Raw genomic sequence first — 21,481 nt, forward strand, 5'->3', positions numbered from 1 at the left:
AGCAAGTGGTTGAGTGTTAGGAATTTCTTTAAAAAAAAATAGTTATCTTAAACATTTATGAGCATTTATTTGAAAAAATAAATATCACAGAGTAAAGTTAGTCCTCAATACAAAATCCTGCCTTGCTCATATGACAAGATAAACCATTTTTTTGCCATTGATTTTTCTTTTCTTGAGCCCTAAATGTCGGTGACGTCTCCTCTGAGGGTGCCCATAGAGTACACTGTGAAGAAGATCTGGGTCACCTGTTCTGGGTGTTTTATGGATCAGAAGATACCATATCTTTCTGAGCTTTTTAATTAGAAAAGTAACCACTTCTGCTTCACCAGATGGTTCTTCATACACAGGTTGTTTCATATCTTCATAAGCTGACATAATAACAGCTTGGAATAGATTGATCAAGACACAGATCATCACCAACATGAACGAGGCTAAGAAAAGACCACCCAGTAACCTGTTGGATGAAAATGCAGTGTCTCTGAAAGCTGAGACACAGTAAGAGAATACAGTCTGAGCTGAGTGAATCATATTATTGTAATTCCATTCATGCTGTCCAAACACAAGGTAGCCAAAAGCCATAAATACAAAGAAGTACACCACCACCACCAGGGCCATGGAGGAGATTCCAGGAAGAGCTGCCAAGATAGATCTTTGTGCCAGGCGCACATCATAAAAGAATTGGGAATATCTTAGAGTTTTCAAAACTGCTAGAAATGCTAAAAAACCCATAGTAATCCTTAAAATCTGATCTAAATGAGAAACTGCATGAAAATGAATGAAATCATTTGGATGAAGTAAATAAAATTTCACAATATCTGCTCCCATCTTAAACTTTATGACCTTTAAAAACACAAAAAGGAAGAATACTGATTTTAAACCTAAGTTGATTATATTGGAAATATTTTTAATATATTCTTTCTTTTTTTGGCCTATGGTGTGAAGCTCGTCTGCAATGTAAATGAAGAGAAAGGCAAGGACAATTACAAACACAAACATTTGAGCTTTAGTTTGCTGTTGAAAAATGGGGAGAGCAAAAGAATGTACTGACAAGCTTGGGTTGATGATCCCAAAATAAGAAACTTCTAGTATGACTGAGATGCAGCAAAACAGATGTACATCTGGATTAAATGTTGTTAGTTCAATGATCACAGCCCATGTCTTTTCATCAAGCCAACTGCTCTTTTGTAAAACATCCAGCCTCGTCGTTGAATTGGGTCTTCCTTCTGCAGGGAAAAAGTAAAAAGTGTATCCTGCTGGTCCATATGTGTGCAAATCTCCATATGAGTAATACACCCATGGAGTCTTGTTTGGCTGGTAAGTAAATCCAGTATAACTGCTGGCATCCTTGGAAACGTAATGATTGGCAATCTTTGTCCAAGTGCCAGCATAGTCACCTTTCTCTTGGATGTCACTGCCGTATTTGTGAAGACAGGGGCTTTTACTGATCACAAATTTATTCACAAAGCTGTGAGGATGAAAACATTTTTTCTCTGTATCTTTAGCCCGTACTTGCCTCATCCTAGGCAAACCAACGATTTTGGACCAGCTATCAGAAAGAAAGGTCGGCTGAATGTCATTATGGATCAAAGGCAAGAACACACCATTCACCCATGTGTAAATATGTTCTAGCCTATCTACACTGGAGAGTCTGAGAGAGAACTGATTATGAATAAATTGGTTGTAGTGAAAACTATTGATGTTCTCAGTGGAATAGGCAAGATTTAATATAAGTATCAAAAAAACAAGGTGACTGATGAAATCTTTTAGAAAAACAAGTGCATTGTTTTTAATTTTTGCCCTTTTCAACATGATTGCAATTTCATCAGCTTCTAAAGGCTTATACTGCTTACTGCCTCTGATTTCAACAAGTTTACAGTGCATCTCTCTCATCTCATCTGCATTCATAGTTGCTTTATCCAACTTAATTTCAGAATAATTTTCCCGAGTTAACCATGTGATGTTTTCACAGTATTTTGGACTAGCTGTACTCACTGCTGAGAAAAAAATTATTTTTAGGGTTTGAAGAAGAAACACATTCTCAAAAAAGGAAATTACAGATGCTAAAAGCCACTCTAATGAAGTCTGATAGCCATAAGACAAACCATATAATACAATGAAAAATGACGATAGCCCAGTTACAGCTATAATTAATATCCAAGAGAGATAGACACACCACCAGCAAAAAACTATCTGTGGTCTCTTGCGAAAGGGCATGGAGATGATGCTTAGTGGTTTCCTTTCTCTCTGAAAGTTGTCTCCTTCTTCTGCATTATTATTACTAAAATTGGAATTTGATGGTTGTCTTCTCTGCCAGGCCTTAGCCTGTGTTCTTGTGTCCTTCTCTGCTGCAATTACATTTGCATCTCTTTCGGAAATTGTGCAGTTACTCCAGTTTTGGGGAGTTCCTTGGCTTATTATCTTTCTGTAATTCTGGAAGCTCTGTGAATTACTAGCACCAGGAAAGTTCTCCAAGGAACTAGTACTCTTAGGCTGTGCTGAAGTTTCTGAAAGGTACCATTTTTGTAAGTGTTCCTTCCAGTTCTTAAGATTTCCAGACATGAGGGCTGGACTTTCCTTTGGGTGCTTCTGAGCCACACCCCAGGAAGAAGGTTCCTTCTGGGAATACCTGAAGAAGGCAATTATAATCATTTGCACAGGTATGGTAACCAAAGCACTTTCAACTCCTACTGCTATTGATCTCAAATACCTCAAGTGTAGTGGAGATTCTTCACTCTTGTCAGCATTAAAGAACATAATGTTAACAAGCAGGTTTAATAATAATATTGCTAAACAACATGATAACCTTTGGAGCCTACTGAAAGTGCCAGTGACAATATGAGCAAAAATCGAGAACCACAGATGACCATCTATCAGGTTTTCAGCAAGATTAATAAAAAAATAGTCGATTCTGGATAGAGGTGCTTTTGGATTCATGGCAGTAAATGTCCTTTCTAGTAAGTGATCGCCCTTGTCAAGAGCAAGCCATTTCCTGCAAATAAAGAACCAGATCTTCTTAGTGTACATATTTTCAACTTTGGCTCTGCTTAAGAACCAGCTTGGAGAAGGGCCTTTGTTATTGTGCCAGACCCTCAAGGCACAAATGTCTCCTAAATCTTTCTTAGTAGTTAACAAAAAAGAGTCAGTGCTTCCCTGATGGAAAGATGGAAAATGTGGGTGTTGTAAACAATGGACATCACTTGTGCCATCCTGACCAATGAGTTGAAGAAAAACATCTGCCGTGGTTCCAGCTCCCAAGCGACTGCCTGTGTATAAAGTGAGCAAAAAGCACACTTTGTCAAAGGGGTCATTGTCTGGCAGAACGATAATCCTGTCTTTGCTGATTCTATCAGCCCTGTCTTTTTTCACGGCCCAGAAGGACAAAAGAAAGTAGACTAAAAAAATAAAGAGCACTGTTAAAAGGGTCACAGGGTTTTTAGGTATGTCTGCTATCAAGGATTTTTCCAGATCTACTGTGTTGGGGGTAACTATTACTTTGGCTGCCAGGAACCTGATGTTGAAAGTGGATGTGTTTGATGCTGTGTGGTTTAACAGTCTTCTGGGACTCCACTTCATATTGCAGATGCAATGCACCCTTTGCCAATCGGTAAAAGAGCCAAGCCTGCACATGCCTTCTTTCCAGTGACTTTGAACTCCATCCAGAAATAAGCACTGATCACTAAAAATGGATATGCTCACTAGTCTCGTGTTTTGATACCTTACCACATAGTGTGACAGCAGGATGATAGAGATATTATGACTACCAGTACTGTCAGTACCACTTTCTTGGGCTGTGACTCTCAACAGTGACTTTGGGAGACAGATAACGTAAGGAGCCTTAATGTTGCAGTCAGCATGAGATGGCTTATTTTTGCTTGCAGCTGTTGGCATGTTGTGAAACGCAGAAAAAGTGGCTATAGGAGAAGCATGAGTGACATTAGCACCTGCAAATACTAACACCTTGAAAGTAACTTTTAATTTTGTCACAATCTGGATATATACCTCCTTGGTATTTCTGTTCACTTCAACACTAAATCCTCCAGTTGTGTAATGTTGTGTTTTATCAGGCCCTATCGCTAACTGAAAAGTTGAAGATTCCTTATCTTTCCTAGCAATAATAATGTCTGCCCCTTCAGGCGTGATCCCGATTAGATCCCCATTAGCCTTGGTCTCTGTCATTTTGAACCCAAACACCGTTGTTTTGATTTCTGATGTATAACCTAACCAAGGGAACGGGTTCTCATTAAACTCATAAAGGGCAGTGGAAACCACAGCATCCCTGGGCAATTCTGAATAATTCCCTTTTTTCAGCTTTGGATAAAAACAATTCTTGCAGTTTTTTCTGGTAGAGAAATCATTTGTAGCATTCCAATTTTCATTTTTGTTCAAAGTGATACTCCAGTTTTTTGTTTCCATTACAGTTTCAATTTCTCCAGGGACTTTGCCCTGGAAAACTACATCGGTTAAATTTTCCATGATGGAGAAAACTTGTTTAATTCCATCTACGTTGACATTCCTCCGATGTAAAAGAGAAGCTCTCAGGATGTTGGACAAGCATCTTAGTATTCCACTGGTCTGAATTTCTGTTTGTTCAGACCAATGGCTCTCATTCCTTTGTATTTTCAGCACTTCAGTTACTTCTCTCAGTTTCCTAATGGCAAGCTCTTGTGATCTGACATTTATTTCACCAGCTTCCTCTGTGACTTGAAAAATAGAAGCAACTACTTGATTAATTTCTACTGTGCTCTCAGTTGAAATCTTCACGGCTATTTTAATGAGGTTTTCCCGAAGTTGAGCCTTAGATATTTGGAGAGTTGGTGCACCTTTAATATAATTTAAGACTGAGGCTGCAATGTAAGCCAAATATCCTGCATTAAAATAATCTCCAGTTTGGAGATAAGATGTCATTGGTGCACTTGAACCACTTACTGAGGCAAGTAGTTCATGAAACACAATAGCCAGTGGTCGACTTTCAACTGGGTTCTGCACTTTTACATATAAGCTCACTTGGGTAAATGCCCCAAGGGAATTATAGACTTGAACATAAATTGTCAAAGTATACTTCTGAGAGGGTACTCCAACTGGGAGAAAAGATGGAGGAGTTTCAGGCTGATAACCAAAATACAGAATTGTGCCAAATGTATTTTCCTCTACAGAATTTATTTTGGTAGTTTTTGGTACATCGGAAGCTACTATTACTTTATAGGTCAGAGGTAAATTGCTATCAGAAAATCCTCTGCATCGAACAACAAATTTTGTCACAAATGCGATTCCCCAGTGTGGCTTGATGGTACACTTTCCAACCCGTGGAGGAGAATTTATTTTAAACGAGTATCTGTAGATTGATGACCTACCATCCCAAGTACTTACTTTTAGTAGAAGTACACAGGATCGATAGGCAGTACTCATAAAGCTCAGAGCATGTATAGACAGGTAAGCCCCAGACCTCCCTGTTGAGGTTCTGGAAGACCAATCAAATCTAATTTCTGTAGAATTATTTTCTGTAGAAAAAAGGGACCAGTGATAGACTGGTTGGCTGCTTATTCTGCAGTTTAGGCACTTTCCAGATAATGTAAGTCTTTCTGTTGGGATTACAGTTCTACCACAGTTTTCAATGCATACCACATTCAGAAGAGGTGGGGATCCAGGCTTCACATGTACAGTTTGGTCAGCATAACTCTGTCTTGTGTCTTTTCGAATCACCAGACGAAAGTAATATATAGTGTTTCCTCGGAGGGTTTCTGGTGCCACTGCCTGAACTGGACCTGAAGATGTTAACCATTTCAAATCTCTCTGGGCTGGATGACATTTCTTTCCTACACTCAATTTCATTTTTGCATAGTCTGATACCCTTTTAGTGCAGTACCACGTAAACTGGATTCCCTTTAGTCCTTTGTTTGAATCAGGATCATAAGATGAAGAGCCATCAAGAGTCCACTTATCAGAAAAACCCACTGTTCGGAATGTACCTCCTGCAATATTTGCAACTAGATCCGTTCTGTCAATCTGAATATGAATTTTATCTGAGCCCCTGAGAATCGTTTTGGTCCAAACGGGAGTTATATTGACAGAGAAATAAAACAGATACAACCCATAATCTAAAGTAAAACTGGGAACAGTTATGCGTATTGTATTTACACCATACATCATAGATGAGTTTATAGGTCTTGACCAGTCTGGAATAGCTTTTGTGTCCTCAACAGGATAGATTCGCCACAGAGGCCTAATAGTTATACCTACATTGCAGTCTACTAGCAGTTTGACAAACAGGTAAAAAGATGCCCCCTTTTTATGACGTAAGAGAGAGGTGTGAAGAACAGGTCTCTGGATCCAAACCATGTCAATCCGACAGGGCTTTTTCTGACAAGCCACCAATGATTCTATGGTTTTTGAAGCATAATTATTGACTCTGACTCTTAAAAGAGCAGGTGTAAGCCCACTCCTAGTGCAATTCACTTTTGCCACAAACCCTGCGTACTTCTCAGGATCAAAAGGTAAAGCAGAGCGACGGACAAAACGTGTGGCATTTCTTACATGATCATTGTATGTGTAAGTGTTATTCTGAATAAGATGGTCTCTTTTGGTTCCAAAAAGCTGGAGATTGAAAGTCCACTCACATTGTAGCATAGGATGTTGTACAGGAATAAACCACACTAAATAAATAAAGCTCTGCCGAAACGAAGGACTGCTGTTGAAAATGTGGACTTCAAGATCTCTGTCTACCAGAGACCTAAACAAAGCCCTTTTCTGATGCATGTAAAGGTAGATATTGAACTTATACCAATGAAACTTCACAAACTCAATGGAGAATAAGTAGGAAAGCTCCTGGTGTTGGTAGAATACATAGTGTGTGTTAGAGCCATCTGTGGAAATGCTGCTGTTGTTTTCTTTGGTTGCATAAAAAGTTCCATGGTTGTATCTGAAAATGTGATTGCCTCTCTTGGTTTTGCCAGGGTGAAGGCTGACATAGGTAGGAGTTTCTCCGCCTGCAGTTAGGCCCAGTGTACCATTGAACAGATGTAATTCTCCTGTCAATTCTTTGAACTTCTTTCCATCAGCCTGAAAGTAGAGGCTGGCCACCACCATCTCACCAAGCCTCTGAAGAGCGGGTGCAGCACAGAAGTTGCTCTGCAAAGTAAAAGAATTGTAGGAACTGAACCAGCCTCCTATACCCTGTGTGTCCACCAGCCTGTAGGCCAGCGTCCTAAGTGCGAGGGGCTGAAGGCTCCAGGAGAGGCTAAGGGACTGGTGAGGAACGCTAAGCAGCTTGGAGCTGATACTGAGGACATGCAGCAAGTTAGGCTCTATTTTAAGAGAGAGATTGAGGCTTATCTGAGGCATCTGCTCAATGCTGACGGAAGCTACATAGAGCCCGTGGTGTCTGTAGCGTACAGTCAAATGGTAGCTGTAGTAGGTGGCACAAGCCTGTTGCAACTCGGCCCTTGGGTAAACAGAGGGTGGTAGTGTGTCTTCATGCTCATTGCTGGGAATGAGAAAGGCAGATGGGTTGCCTCCGCGGCTGCTGAAACGGTACTGCCAGTTTGCACTCTTGAGGCGTGCACACCAGCCCAGCTCTACTGGCTGCCATGTATGGATCAGGTGAGTCTGTGGCCAAAGTACAAAGAGCCGCATATCCTGCCTAGACATCTCAATGCTCAAGTTGTGATGAAGGCACTCAGGTGCCGCACATGCAGCTGATGAGCACTGCACTGTAATGAAGCTGGAGGCTGTGGGTGGTGGAGTGCTTCCTGGAAGGAGGCCTGTCTGCAGTATGACCTGCCCCCACCAGCGAGAGGTGTTCTTCACCCAGGTTGAGTTCAGGTACCAGAAGCAATGTGGTGGGGGCTGTGGCTTCACCTCTGCTTTGGGTCGCCCTCCTGGGGCTGGCTGGTAACGCAGCTTCATGGTGCTGCTCCAGAGGCACGAGACCCAGCGCTCCTCGTGGTCCCGCTGTTGCGAGATGTTTCCGTGAGGGCCCAAGCAGGTGACCAGCAAGGGTGGCGGCTGGAAAAGAGGAGAGGCGGCTCCCGAGCCTGGGGGGAAGCAGCTGAGCAGCCCAAGGAGGAGAAGAGGGAGCGCAGGCCCTGGCATTGCGGCGTGACCTGAAAGAGAAAAACCCTGGCTCTTCCCGACTGCTCCGACCGCCGCAGAGCAGCAGCCTGGAGCCCGCGCCTCCAACGGCACGGCTGACGAGGGGGCCTGGTGGGGTGCCAGCCGTGCCCCTCCGGGGCCAGCTGCCCGGCCACGGGCAACGAACGGGCATCAGGTCCCAGGGCAGTCACCCAGCCAGGGAGAGCGATACCTCTACAGCCCGGGCTCCCACCCGCTCCGGGGGGCGGTGGGTTTTGTCAGGCTCATTCTATCAACCTCCCCCACCCCCACCCACTCGGCAAAAACCAACCAACCCCAAAACAAAACAAAACAACCCTCCCGCCCCCCAAACCTGGTTTCTCAAAAGCCCCGCTCCGCCCACGTCCCCGCCGCTCCAGCCGAGGGGCAAGGGGGCCGGGAGGGCTGGCGGTGCCGCCTGCCCGCCCCGCGCCCCTCGGCGGGGACCGCGAGGGAGGGGCCCGGCAGCGGCTGCCAACGGCCTGGGCGGCGCCCAGCGGCCCCGGCGCGGCTCCGGCTCCTCCTGCGCGGAGCGGGCGAGAGGCAAAGCGGGAGCATGGCGCCGCTGCGGGACTGCAAGGTGAGGGCCGCTGCGGGGGGCAGAGGGGCTGCGGCGGCCGGCGGGGAGGCCGGGGCCGACGGGGGCGGCGCGGCCCTGCCCGCTGAGCGACCGGCGGCGGCAGCGCCGGCCGCGGCGCCGGGACTCGGGTTTTGGTACGGCCGTTAGCGGTCACCCCGATAACCTTACCGAGAGAGTAAGGCTGAGGGCGCGGTCACGGTCTCAGAAAGCGGCTGAGTCACTGTTGGCCCCCCTCTGCCCGCACAGCGCTTCGGCGAGTGCAACCGTGCCCGAAAGTCCCGGCGTTTCGTTTAACGCCCGCCCGTCGTGGGCGCCGCCGAGGCCGGGCGGGCTCTGAACCAGCTCTCGGGGGTCACCGTCCGCCTGCGGCTGCGGTTGCACGTCCCTTATTAGCTGCTTACCTGTCCTCTTTGCTGTTCTCCTTCCCAGCTCTGCCTAAGATTTCAAATTCTCCTTCCCAGTGCAGTGCAGTTCTCTCTTCCCCTCCCATATTTTTATTTTTTATTTTTTACCCAAAGCTGTGGCTTGTTCAAACGGTGCCGTTTTCAAAAGGTCACATCTGCAAAGAGCAGTCTGTTGCGTTAGAGGTAGCTCAGGCTTCCAGAGGAAGCCGCGTCTTGAGTGACTCAAAGCGTACCGTCATGTTACCAGCTAAACGAGAGAAATATGTTAATTTTGAAAAAAGTTCTATTAACGATGCCCTTCATCAGGAAATACTGAGAGGTCCAAGGAGGTGCCAGCGTGATTCCTGCTGATTTATAAGATAAGAAAAAGTTAAGTAGGACAGGAGGCAAAAGACGTGCTCAAGACCTTCTGGGAGTGTCAGAGGTTTGTGAACTCCAGAGCTCAGGAAAACAACCGCTTGAGCAATAGCGAGTGCACTCACAGCAACCCAGAAGAAGCAGAGGTTCTTGAGAGCCAGCTCGGGCTCCAAAGGGGGCAAAGGTATGGATAAAAAGTCACGAGATGCCGTTACTAAACTCTCATCTTAAAGCAGGAAGGAGGGCAAGGTTTTAGCCTTGCCCAAAAGCAGGATAAAGGGTAAGGGCAGTGGCACTCTCCTCCAAGAAATATCACAGAGAACAGTCTGTTCTGGAGTTAAAGAGTAAGGTTGTAGGAAGTTAATGCAACAGAACTCGGTGCTGGACCTTATAGAAGGGGACAGCGATAGTTGTTTTAAAAAAAACTCAAGCTGATTTTTACCTATGAACACTTCATTCTGTCACAGATTTCACTCGCTCAGCATCTCGCACCCATGTACGTGCAAGCACCAAGACTAAGTAGTGTCCAAGTAGTCTGCTGTGAGTCACTTAGGTGCGACACAGAGGACAAGGGGTGCTGGCTCCTCCATCCTCAGCGTGGCTCTTAGGTTCTCAATTGGCAGCAGCAAAGTAGGTTTTGGGGCATATCTTTTGGGAGTCAACAGTTGTTACGGAGTGGTTCTTTCCTAGAGTCTGTTTTCCTGGTGGGCTAACAGGAAAAATAACGGCATGTATGAAACAATGCAGCCTTGCTGTAATCCTCCTGTTGCCAGAGTGAGGGTCTTCCATTGCTGATTTATCTGTGCTGTGGCCTTATCAGAGCTCAGGCTTTCTAGGCTCAACAGAAACAATACCTTCCTCAGTTTGATCAACTGGGAAGAATGTCCTCGGTTATCAATACAAGCCTTTTTTTTAATTAACCCTTGTTCTGTTATTTTTTCTGATGCTCACCCACAAACATTTTCATTTGTGCTTCATTTGTACAATTATTCATATTACATATCTCAAAATGGAGTAACAAATTCCGCTCAGAAAGTACTTACAACTGCTGTGCGAGACCGGCATTGGCACAAAGAACAACTTCAGACAGTTGTTGTTGATGAAGGCTAGTGATTTTGAGCCTGTGGTTCATGGCCTAATCTGCAGGGCTTCATGAAAGGTAGCTTATAAGTAGTAGACCTAACCCTTTATACTTTCCTCCTTACCTTATTTCCGAATGAAGTATGATTTTTAAAGAAAATGCCTAACTTTATATTCTCGTCTAGTTCTTTAAGCTTGTAATTTGAACGCTCATGTACTTAAACTGCTGGCATGTGAGCCTTTAATCCAATCACAGTGAGAAAGCTTTAGAATGCTATTAAAATAGATGTCTTTGCCTAGTTACTTAAAATTTTTGACAGTCGAGTCATTAGAACCAGGAAATAATTTAAACTGTAAAACGAGACTAGATAAATTCTTGCAGAGCACGCAAGGAATAATCCCCCATTAAGAGGAGTATGAATTAGCTTGTTCCAGGTCTTTTTTGTATATGTATCCTGCAAGTTCTGTGTAATGGAATAAAAGTGATCCTGTAGTGATTGGTATAGCTCTTCAAATGTGTATATACTTAAATGTGTATATACTTACGGTGTGCTAAATGTAAGTCTGTGCTTGAGACACCTGCAGTCTTAAAGGCAGTAATGGGTTCAGTATAGGAACACTGAATGGAGAGTGATCAGTTGGAATATGCCAAAACTATAATAAAAGAATGTTAATAAGTTTTGAAGGGAAGTGCCCACATTTCTGAAATGACAGGCTTTATGGTTGCGCAGCCATCCTGTGTAAGAAAATAGCCTGCAAGCAGTTAATGATACGTACCTGTTTGCTGTAGGCAGTCATACGAGTTAAGTTAGACGTTTTGGAATGGTCACTTGGTTTTTCATTTGTTTCCTGAGATGCTTATAAGAGCAGTCTTAAAGAATATCTTGAACTAATTTGCTATAGCTAATTCCACTGTTGGATAAATGGCATATCCACCACCCACCTAGTAAAATAAACTCTTTTAATCTTCCAGCGGTTTGACTCTAGGAGGTGAGACATCTCGGTCAGTGTTATATAACTTATTAAGAAGCTGTGACAGCCTGATTCTATATTGTTTTAGCTTTACCAAATGGCCATGTTCTTCCTTTACATAAGGACTGTGCACAAGTTTGTGGTCCAAATTATTTGCTGGCTTAAATCCAGTGACTTGGTGGATTTACTCTAGCAGGTTATTTGGCCTGTGTGTTACTTGTGGTATTGATTTCATAAAGAGCAAAACAAGGTTTTATTTTACCATGTCACTATTTCAGAAGAGGTGTATCTGCAGGAGAGGGACTAGCCAAAAATTGAATTGTATTTAATTAAAGATGGTTCTAGAGTTACAAGGTGCATAGCCCGTTGAAATCTTCTACTACATTCTAAAATTTGTCACCTCTTTCACCACTATGGTTCTCCCTGCTAACCTCATTTAATTGATTCTCCCATATAATTATAACCACATAAAAGGCTTATGTGGCTGTCCACATTGTCCTCCCAGCTTTTTCTTTTTCCTTTTTTTTTAAAAATGGTTGAAGAACATCTAAAAATATGATCAATTTTTAAAGTATGTTAGCTTAATCCAGAAAATCAATGTATGAAATGAGCCGTTTCATATTTGTTTGTTATGCAGGCCTGGGAGGATGCTGGACTTACCTTGTCTACTACTAGCAACGAAGCCTGTAAGCTATTTGATGCTGCATTGACCCAGGTATGAGGGAAAAATTTGAGAGAACGTGAATTGAAGGGACTTGTGTTTGAAACAGTGTTTGCTGCACATGGTCTTTAAATTTCTATCAGCTGAAAGATTAGAAACGAGCTATTTTTAGTTTAATTTCTTTAGGAAAGAAAGCTTAAGCAATCACTCTGTATGTGTGTGCATGTGTGCCCCTTGGTTCTTCCCAGTAACGTGTGAATCTGTTAGCTAATTTCAGCCAAAGCTAACGGGACGGTTGTGGACTCAAAAGACGTTACATTCATGCAAGGTTTCTGAGAGAAGACGACTTCTCTCTTCTTTTTGAGAAGAGAGAACCTCAAAATCAGGCTGCCACGTGGCTACTAATGCCAGCCACTAGTAGACAGCAGAAAAATCCTTGTAGCAGAGAGCTATGCTAAATGCTGCAGCTGTAGGGGAAAACAGCAGCCAGCCAGCTAGCTCATCCTACTTGGCACTGGAGAATCCGCCACTGGACATAAACTACATAAAAACCTAGACTATTAGTTCTACTACTTTCTGAAATGCCTTAAAGAAAACGATTTCTCCATTGTCCTACTAAGCTAACTCTTATCTGAAAGTTGTTTCTCTTTTACTCATTTCTCTTGTTCACTTTTGAGTTTTACTTGCTTGGGAGAATGAAAAAAGTACAGTGCCATCTGATTTCTAGCAATTGTCTCTCTCTGTTACAGTATGCAACCTGGACCGATAATGAGAATCTAGGAGGTATAGAGGGATGTCTCTCCAAGTTAAAAGCAGCAGATCCAAATTTTAGTAAGTATAACCTTTAATCTGTAGCATTGGTACTGCAGGATAATGTCCTAAATCCTAGGACTGCTTTCACCTACAAGACAGTCTCATTTTTAAACAAACAAACAAACAAACAAAAACCTTCAGGAGTTTATGTAGAGATGTAGCACCTGTAATTCTCTACATCTAAAGCTCTAATGTGCTGGTTTCTGTAGCAATGGGGCATGTCATCGCTAATGGTTTGGAGCTGATTGGCACTGGAAGTTCAGTGCGGCTCAACAAAGAGCTGGACAATGCAATGAGAACAATGATGACACTCTCAAAATCACAGCCACTGACTGAGCGGGAGAAGCTTCATGTATCAGCACTGGACATGTTTGCAAGTGGGTAAGTGGCTCTCTTTGGGGAAAGTGGCTGGAGTTGATTTTATCAATCACAATCTTGCTACCACTGTGTACTACCGTGGGATGCATCGCAATTGCTGTTATGTTGGCATCTTTCATTCTATGAGAGATTGAAGAGTTTTAGCTACCACAGATGGAAGTGCTACTTCGTAGTGGAATTGCCTGACATTAGTTGGGATCTAGCAAAGGATCAGGATGACCTATAGACAGTTGTTCTTGAATTTATCTCCCCAAACTGTATGCGCCGTGGTAGTTAGCCAGCAGCACCACAGGGAGGGAATTGCTGCGTTGCCACTGTGTCATGTCATTAAACACTCCTTGTTTTACATTTGTCATAGATTTATCAGTGGAATAGATTGTTTAAAACTGAGAAACGATTTAACTACTCCAAAGGCCCAGTGTAGTATCATACAGACTTTGGGCCACGGAAGCAAAGCTTTTACAAACAGACTTTTCCTCTTCTCTCTGTTGTCTCCCTGTAGCAAAAGCTTTAGTTCATCTGTAAAATGGGAAGATAGCAGAGTGTCAGAAGCACTCACTGTAGGGGGGCTCACTGTTTTGCTCAGTATAATTCGTTAATGTACTCTATAAAAAAGCATGGCACATGATTCTCTTTCATTATCTGTTCGTCAAGCAAATATATGACCACAGATTTATTGCTCGTATTTCTTAACAAAGGTAAACATGAGGGAAAACCACTGATGCCCTGTTCCTGTGGGTTTGATTTGCACCTAGAGGTGAAGGAAGATGATGTTTGCTTGCATGTGAAGTTAGATGAATCATAGCAGGTCTCTATACAAGTTTAAAGTTGACCCATGCAGGACAATCGTTAGATTTATGGCTTAAACTTGATTCATTTGCCTCATCTATTACAGTGTGTTGCTTGTAACACAAGGATTTTGTTTACGTGATTTCCCAGAAGGTACTTTGTGAAGTCAGTGTCATGATAAACCTTAAAGACTAGGAAATTCTTTCGAGACAACAAAATATCATTTGATATTGAGTTTTCTATTTTTCAGAGTAGCATGAGTTTAGAAATAACAGGAAAGGTAGGTATGCCTGTCTTTGTGATCAAAATAGTTTCTTATTTCTAGCCAGCTTCCAAAAGCTTGTGACCTATGGGAACAGATTCTGCAGCGCCACCCAACTGACCTGCTAGCCCTCAAATTTTCCCAGGACACTTATTTCTACCTTGGATATCATGTACAGATGCGAGATTCTGTTGCCCGGGTTTATCCTTTCTGGACACCTGATGTTCCTCTCAGCAGGTGGGTCATGCATAATTTTCAAGATTGCCTTGTGTTTGATGTATGCATGTGCTTTGTGTTTTTTAAATTCAGACACATCTAAATAGCGATATCTGTTGGGCAGAGACTTGTAGACAAACTCAGGGACCAGTGAATCCAACCTGACCTCAGTCAGAACGTTTTTCCTGTATCCCTGCTAGCGCTGTTAGGGAGGTTTTTATTTTTCAAGTGAGCTGTAGCTCAATTAATAATTTTTTATTATCAAATATGACACATTTGTTGTAACAGATGGAATAAGATCCTGGCCTCTCTGAGGACAGTGCCAAAACTCGTTTGGGCTTTTGAGACCTGAGCTTTTTTGCCTGGGGTCCGTACTGTGGCTGATAGAGCACATTAGAGGAAGGAAGAAGGGAGTTGCAACTTAGAATACCAAAGTATAATTCTGAAATAAAATTTTGGGATATCCCATAATGGCTGGTGCAGCCAAGACTGACAGGAAGGTACACTTTTTTTCTTAATATCTTTAGTTCAGTCCTAGAAGTTTCCATTTCCCAAAACTATTCAGTATGATATGAATCTGTTGACATGTGGATCATTTATAAAAACTGACTTGGCATACATATATATATATATATATATATATATATAAATTATTTTTAAGACCTGTTAAATTATTCAAAAGCCTCTAACTTTATGTAAAAATCTACATTAAATTATAAGCCAATACATGCATTTAACATTTAGAGATAAATGTATTGGCCATCCACAGGCAGCCATAGCTTTCTGAATATTTTGTGAATGTTACTGTAGACCAATGCATTGTTTCTCTGTATCCAACACAATTTTTCTTCTTGTCTCTTCCACAAACTGTGCAAAGAAGAGTAGACTGAATGTTAGCAGAGTAGTGTAGCTAAGCTGTGCACCCCACAATCTCATGGGATAGCAGGCAGTATCAGAAGTCTCTTTCTAGCTGTGTTATCTCAACCCAGAAAAATTTGAAACTCTTCATCCTTCTAACTACAGGATGCCATTGTTAATTGCTGGGAAAAGAAGACTCTTCAGCGGTTTTGACTGCATTTTTGTAAACTTTTCCAGGCACACATGCTACAAAACTGCAGGCTATTGTCCACTTAATTGTAAAGGCAAAAGAAACATCTGTTTGCCAAGCTTTTCCTGAAGTGTCAAAACCCAGCAGGTACCCCTTGTCCTCAAACCAACAGCCACATACTTGCATATGAATTGAAACTTACTTTGGGAAAAAAAATCAATCTTGATTCATTTCAGGGATTGAGATGAATAATGCACAATGTACCCCACACAGATTATTATTTCCATTATGTCAGGAGTTTAAAACCGAAAATACAACAGGTACTTTGAGAACAAGGAACTTATCCATGGTATTTTGCAATCTACAAATCAGTAAATATAGTAGGAGTTAAATATTTCTTAAAATGATCACATCATGTGTATTTATAAAAGTATATAGCATTCCTAATTTTCCTTTACCTTGGGCCTTTATTACTTAGTGAGGGTGCTTTGTGAGTTGACAATGGAAATAACCTGTTTTAAAGAGCCGCTTCACATGAAACACTCACCTGTAGTTTTGTGAGTGCTCTGGAAAGTGCGGAAGGTTACAATCGTTTAAATGTGTTGCATTTGAGACGTTCAACTAACTTCAGAAGCAGCACTGTCTTGCTTTTAACCATCAGTTCTGCATTTTGCTACCCTTAAGAGATCAGCAGGTTGTTCTGTGCAGCCTTGTTAATTCCAGCTTGTCCGGAGACGTAAACATCAGTTCACATGACACTGGTGAGGTGCAGTCTGTCACTGCTTTCCATGCTTGTGTCCCAGAGCCTCTTTTCCTTTGAGAACTAGCTAGTTGATCTGTATTCTGCAAGCTTGCACCTTCCGAATCTTAGAATAGCACTGCAGTTTGCCACCATCAGCAGCAGCCTGACAGGTGATTTTTACCAACTGCAGCCTGGTGGGTCGTGGAAGCCAGAGTAGCCACCTTTCAGAAACTAGAAAGTGTTTTAACACCTTCTCCCCACCCTAGCTTCTGTAAGTCTTAATTCACTCATGGGCCCTTTTTTTTTCCTCTGTTGATATTCATTTTTCTACAAAATGTTTTTAAATTTGGAAAATGATAAAACAGTGATTTAGACCACGTTCAGGAAAACAGGCATTTAGTTTAGATATTACTTACATACTCTACAATTTAGCATTGACAAATTTACATTTCTTAAAATGCTGTGTTCCCAATTCCACATGATGCTCTAGCGAGCACAATAAATCTATTACATGATGTTATTACTATGTGCGTTGGGAATGAGGAAGAGTTGGTCTTTTTTTAGATATGCTCATTTAAAAAAAAAAAAAAAAAGGCAGGTTCTGACCTCTTTCCACTGTTCAGTGTTGTAGCTTGCGTAGTAAGAATTGCTTTGAGGTAAATACTACTTTTAAAGTGTTTTTTTTTCTTTCCTCAATAGTAGCTTAGATCTAATGCTAAATGAATGAAGTGCTGCTTTTGTTTTCCCCCTCCTTTTGTTTAGCTATGTGAAGGGCTACTACGCTTTTGGACTGATGGAAACAAACCTCTTTGATCGTGCTGAAGAGCTTGCTTGTAAGGTAAACTGGTTGCTATTGGTGCTAAAAGATTTTAGAATTGTTAAATTATGGTCTGCATGGAAATCTTCATTTGAGAAATTTGGTTAAGGGACATTCAGAATTCAATAAACAAAAGTAAGGAACTGCTTTAAAATTCATAGGTGCTACTTTGTCATTTTATTCAGGTTATCTTGAAGGTAATTGAAGGTAGAGCTGACAGCAGAAAATGTGTTCCTTCCACAACTTTTGCTGGTTTTATTATCTCAGGAAGAGAGTAATGAAGGAAGGAGTGATGAAGACAGGAAATTATGTCAGTTTGCTTCAGTAACATGCAATTTTGCGTATTAGAGACTTGTAGTGTATGTTATTAATTCTTGGAAAATAGCTTGGCAAGTGGATCGGGAATCTATGCATCTCCTGATTTCAGAGAGGGATATAAAGGTGTCGGCATCCCTTTGTAACAAAGGGCTTTTAGAATTCCAAAATATCAATCACTGCAAGAATGGAAACAGTTCAACTCCTCGATATGAAATTTTTACAAAGCTAGGACTAGCAGCAACTTCATGAGGTCACTGAGGCTATTCACTTGATCTGAGGAAGGATCACGTAAACCTAGACCAGCTTGTTCATTTCTCTTCCATGTACGGTCCTAGGTGGACTAACTTGTCCGGTTGAATCTCCATCAGTGCTGGAACAGAACAGTTATCTTCCATCTTTTACATATGACGCTGCTGTTAACAGGAGTAGAATTTGCCTTTTTTATGACTACAACAGATTGACCCTTATTTCATATGTGATGAACTTTGCCTTCTTCCAGCTAGCTGTTCTCTATTGTTATGTTTATTCATTTGATTTTTTTCCTTCTTACATACAGCATATTCCTTTTCTTTTTTTCCCCCAAGTTGATTTTGGATCGTTCCTCCAATGTGTCAGTATCATACTGAATTCTGTTCCCATCCTCCAGATTGCTTGAAGCCTGTCTCTGGGTGATGATTTCCACAAATATCATAGACTGACTCTCTCCATCATCCCAGTTGTTAGTAGAAATAGTGAAGAGAGAAAGCTTAACATGGAAATGCATGCATAGTTTCATAAAGGACTGTTGATAACTATTCCTTAGAGAGATTCCTCCATCTATGCCGTACCATGGTAATCTCATCTTGACTGTGTTTCCTTCACTTGCTTATGAGAATGCCGTGTTGGAGAGCGTCCAAAATCCTGTCTAAAACAGTATACATCCCATTTACTGTTTCTCCTACGTGCAGTAGGCTATTTACCCCTGTTAATGAATGTTAGATTGGTTTGAGGCAATCTGCTCTTGACAATCCATCCTGGTTGTTTTTTTCTTCCTCTTTCCTAAATGCTTGCCCCTAGATTATTGAACGGTTAACCCCAGAATGTTTCTGGGGCTCAAAATTAATCTACCTGTTCTCTTTTCATGAAGATAGTAATTGCAATTGTTGTGTGTCATTTTTTTTTTTGTTCATTTATTTGTTTTGTTTTTTTCCCCGCCCTCCAGTCCTCAGGATTATCCCTGTCCTGCAAGAGTCTCAGTTATAATCTGTAATGTGTGTTTTTGCCAAGCTTCTGTTATACATCAAACTGTTATAAGGGACAACAAAGACTAATCATTTAACTTTAATGACTAACATTGTAAGAAGACTAAAACTCGTTGGAGCAGGAAAGAAGTTGCTCAATACTCGAAACTGACCATATTCCTTCAGGAAAAACTGCAGAGAACAATGCTTTTTTTTTTTTTTAAGCAAATTATTAGCTTGTCCTATGTTGAGAAGGAGGATGAAAGAATATGTCTCTGCCTATGCATGTAATTCTTTTATGACTGATATTGGTGGATGTCTGTGAAGTAAAGTAACATTTGATAATCATCATTAAAGCCTGCATTTTAAAGCTGTTTTGCAGCTGTCCATCTCTGTACAGTAGAAGCCAGGAAGTCAGCCAATAAACATTCTCTCTCTTTTCTGTTCAAATCAGTCTTCCAGGCCATGGTTAGCTGGAACAGTACAGTGGTATACTTAACATGCAGAACGAGAAATAGTCTCTAGTTGCTATATTGGCAATAATAAACATGATTATTTACAGTTTTGTAAGCTTTATCATGTTTTCTTTCTTTTTTTTTTTTCTCATAGGCCTTGGCTGTGAATAAGACAGATGCGTGGTCTGTTCATACTATAGCACACATAAATGAAATGAAAGCAGAGGTGGAGAAAGGGTTAGCATTTATGAAAGAAACGGAAACCAACTGGAAGGTACATGTTCTTATAATTTATAATTTTATAGGTCTTCTTTCTCTCCTCTAGCCAAATTGTATGTTTGTTATTTTTTTTCTTTTGTACACAATTCCTTTCCACCTACAGAGATATTACAAGCAATGCAAATTTTACAAATTAGAGGAAACCCTCACTTCAGGTGCAGTTATCATCCATGCCATTTTTGAAGCAAGAGGCAGGAAAAAATGGCATTTTATGAGGGTTACTTATTTTGCGTCACTTCAGCATTTCTAGTAAGGATGGCTTGAAGTTATACAAATGCCAAACAGGTGAGTAGGCCGGAGTCACCCAAAGTCTATCCTTTCACACTGCCTTATTTTAGCTAGGAATATTGTAATAAACACTGCTTTTGAGCAAATGTGTAGTTTGTACACACACCATAGCTGTGCTTGCTTAGAAAAAAAGAAACTGGCTAGATACATTACATCTTGTAAAGACAGTGTCACTGTTGACAGGTGAAACATCAAGCATGAAACTTGTAATTTATTGATAGCTACATGGTTATTATGCTTTATCTACAGTGGCTGGTGAAAGTAAAGTGACCTGTGCAGTACAGTGTATATTTTTACAAGCTTTCTGCTTAAACCAAGATGAGCCATGCGAGTCAGATGAAGAACCTGGCCAAACATCTTCACAGTAACCTAAGATGAGCTGCGGAATAACACAAAGCAAACATTTCAGGAGGCTCATTAAACACTCATGTTTGCTTCTGGATAGGGAAGGATTTTTAAAGATGAGCTGTGAAGGAAAGAGAAATGATGCTTGTGACTGTTTTTTTCAGTCTACCCAAGTTATTTTATATATCCAATGTATCTGAGTATTTCTCGGCAGAGTATTGAACAGTGTAATTAGTCTGTTATACGGTTCTTTGCTGGAAGTGAAACTTAATTTTTATTTGTGTTGGACAGTGTAGGTTTGGAGTTGTTGTTAGAACCTGCAAGAGTTTGAGAGTCACTTGAGCTTGCTGGTGGCTGCATAGGTGAGCTTTACTCTTGTTGGGGGGCACTTCCACCTCACCCATCCAGCCGGGCTGGATAATGAGTTTAGAATTTTTTTGCTTTTTAAGTTAGACTATTCAAGTATCAGGCTTGGAAGTGTAGGCATATAAGTTTCAGATCCCTCACTTGAGTTTCAGATCCGTCATGCCTCACAGAACATTTTGTCCTTGGGCACACCAGTTTTAATAAAACAGTGATACCGAGAACCAACAGTTTGGGTGTTGCCTTCAAAATCACACCAATCCTTTTCAAAATGAGTCCCTACCTTCCATCCCTTTTGAACTCTGTTTCTTAAAATAGTTGCATGCCCCTGCAATTTATACCCTTTATCCAAATAAAGCACTCTCAGCAAGTTTGCTGGTGATACTAAACTGGGAGGATTGGCTGACACACCAGAGGGCTGTGCTGCCATGCAGAGGGAGCTGGACAGGCTGGAGAGGTGGGCGGAGAGGAACCTCCTGAAGTTCAACAAAGGCAAGTGCAGGGTCCTGCACCTCGGGAGGAATAAGCCCAGGTGCCCCAGGACAGGCTGGGGGTTGACCTGCTGGAAAGTAGGTCCAGAGACCTACCTCCGAGAGAAGGAGCTGGGAGTCCTAATGGACAAGTTAAGCTTGAGCCAGCAACGTGCCCTTGTGGCCAGGAGGGCCAGCGGTATCCTGGGGTGCATTAGGCAGAGTGTTGCCAGCAGGTGGAGGGAGGTGATCCTGCCCCTCTGCTCAGCCCTGGGGAGGCCTCACCTGGAGCACTGTGTCCGGTTCTGGGCTCCGCAGTGCAAGAGAGACATGGCCCTACTGGAGAGAGTCCAGCGGAGGGCTACTAAGATGATGAGGGGACTGGAGCGTCTCTCGTATGAAGAAAGGCTGCGAGAGCTGGGCCTGTTGAGCCTGGAGAAGAGAAGACTGAGAGGGGATCTCATCAATGTGTATAAATATTTAAAGGGAAGTTGTCAAGAGGATGGGGCCAGGCTCTT

The 21,481-nt window shown here is 41.9% G+C and overlaps 2 protein-coding genes across 4 annotated transcripts in view; one reads left to right on the forward strand and one right to left on the reverse strand.

Annotated features, from left to right (window-relative positions):
* PKDREJ (polycystin family receptor for egg jelly) lies at nt 1–9,451 on the reverse strand. Of its 3 annotated transcripts, none has more exons than XM_068952841.1 (2): nt 9,088–9,451; nt 1–8,099 (listed from the first exon to the last, which is right to left on the reverse strand). In XM_068952841.1, the coding sequence occupies exon 2, from the start codon at nt 8,086–8,088 to the stop codon at nt 127–129; it is 7,962 nt and encodes a 2,653-aa protein (XP_068808942.1). In that variant the 5' UTR covers nt 8,089–8,099; nt 9,088–9,451; the 3' UTR covers nt 1–126. The 3 variants fall into 3 exon arrangements, with proteins under 3 accessions (XP_068808942.1, XP_009677018.2, XP_068808953.1); XM_009678723.2 differs by lacking the exon at nt 9,088–9,451 and adding an exon at nt 8,855–8,945; XM_068952852.1 differs by lacking the exon at nt 9,088–9,451 and adding an exon at nt 8,441–8,548.
* Nucleotides 8,530–21,481, forward strand: part of TTC38 (tetratricopeptide repeat domain 38) — a 25,761-nt gene continuing 12,809 nt past the window's right edge. The window contains exons 1-7 of the mRNA XM_068952917.1: nt 8,530–8,686; nt 12,137–12,214; nt 12,910–12,991; nt 13,183–13,354; nt 14,466–14,639; nt 17,171–17,246; nt 19,373–19,492. Coding sequence (XP_068809018.1) covers nt 8,663–8,686; nt 12,137–12,214; nt 12,910–12,991; nt 13,183–13,354; nt 14,466–14,639; nt 17,171–17,246; nt 19,373–19,492 — 726 coding nt within the window. The 5' untranslated portion in view covers nt 8,530–8,662. The remainder of the gene's footprint in view (nt 8,687–12,136; nt 12,215–12,909; nt 12,992–13,182; nt 13,355–14,465; nt 14,640–17,170; nt 17,247–19,372; nt 19,493–21,481) is intronic.

Source organism: Struthio camelus, chromosome 1 (genome assembly GCF_040807025.1).
Source record: "Struthio camelus isolate bStrCam1 chromosome 1, bStrCam1.hap1, whole genome shotgun sequence".
Lineage (NCBI taxonomy): Eukaryota > Metazoa > Chordata > Aves > Struthioniformes > Struthionidae > Struthio > Struthio camelus.

Coding starts and splice junctions, on each gene's coding strand:
- PKDREJ (XM_068952841.1), bottom strand. CDS start 8,088: ATGCCAGGGCCTGCGCTCCCTCTTCTCCTCCTTGGGCTGCTCAGCTGC.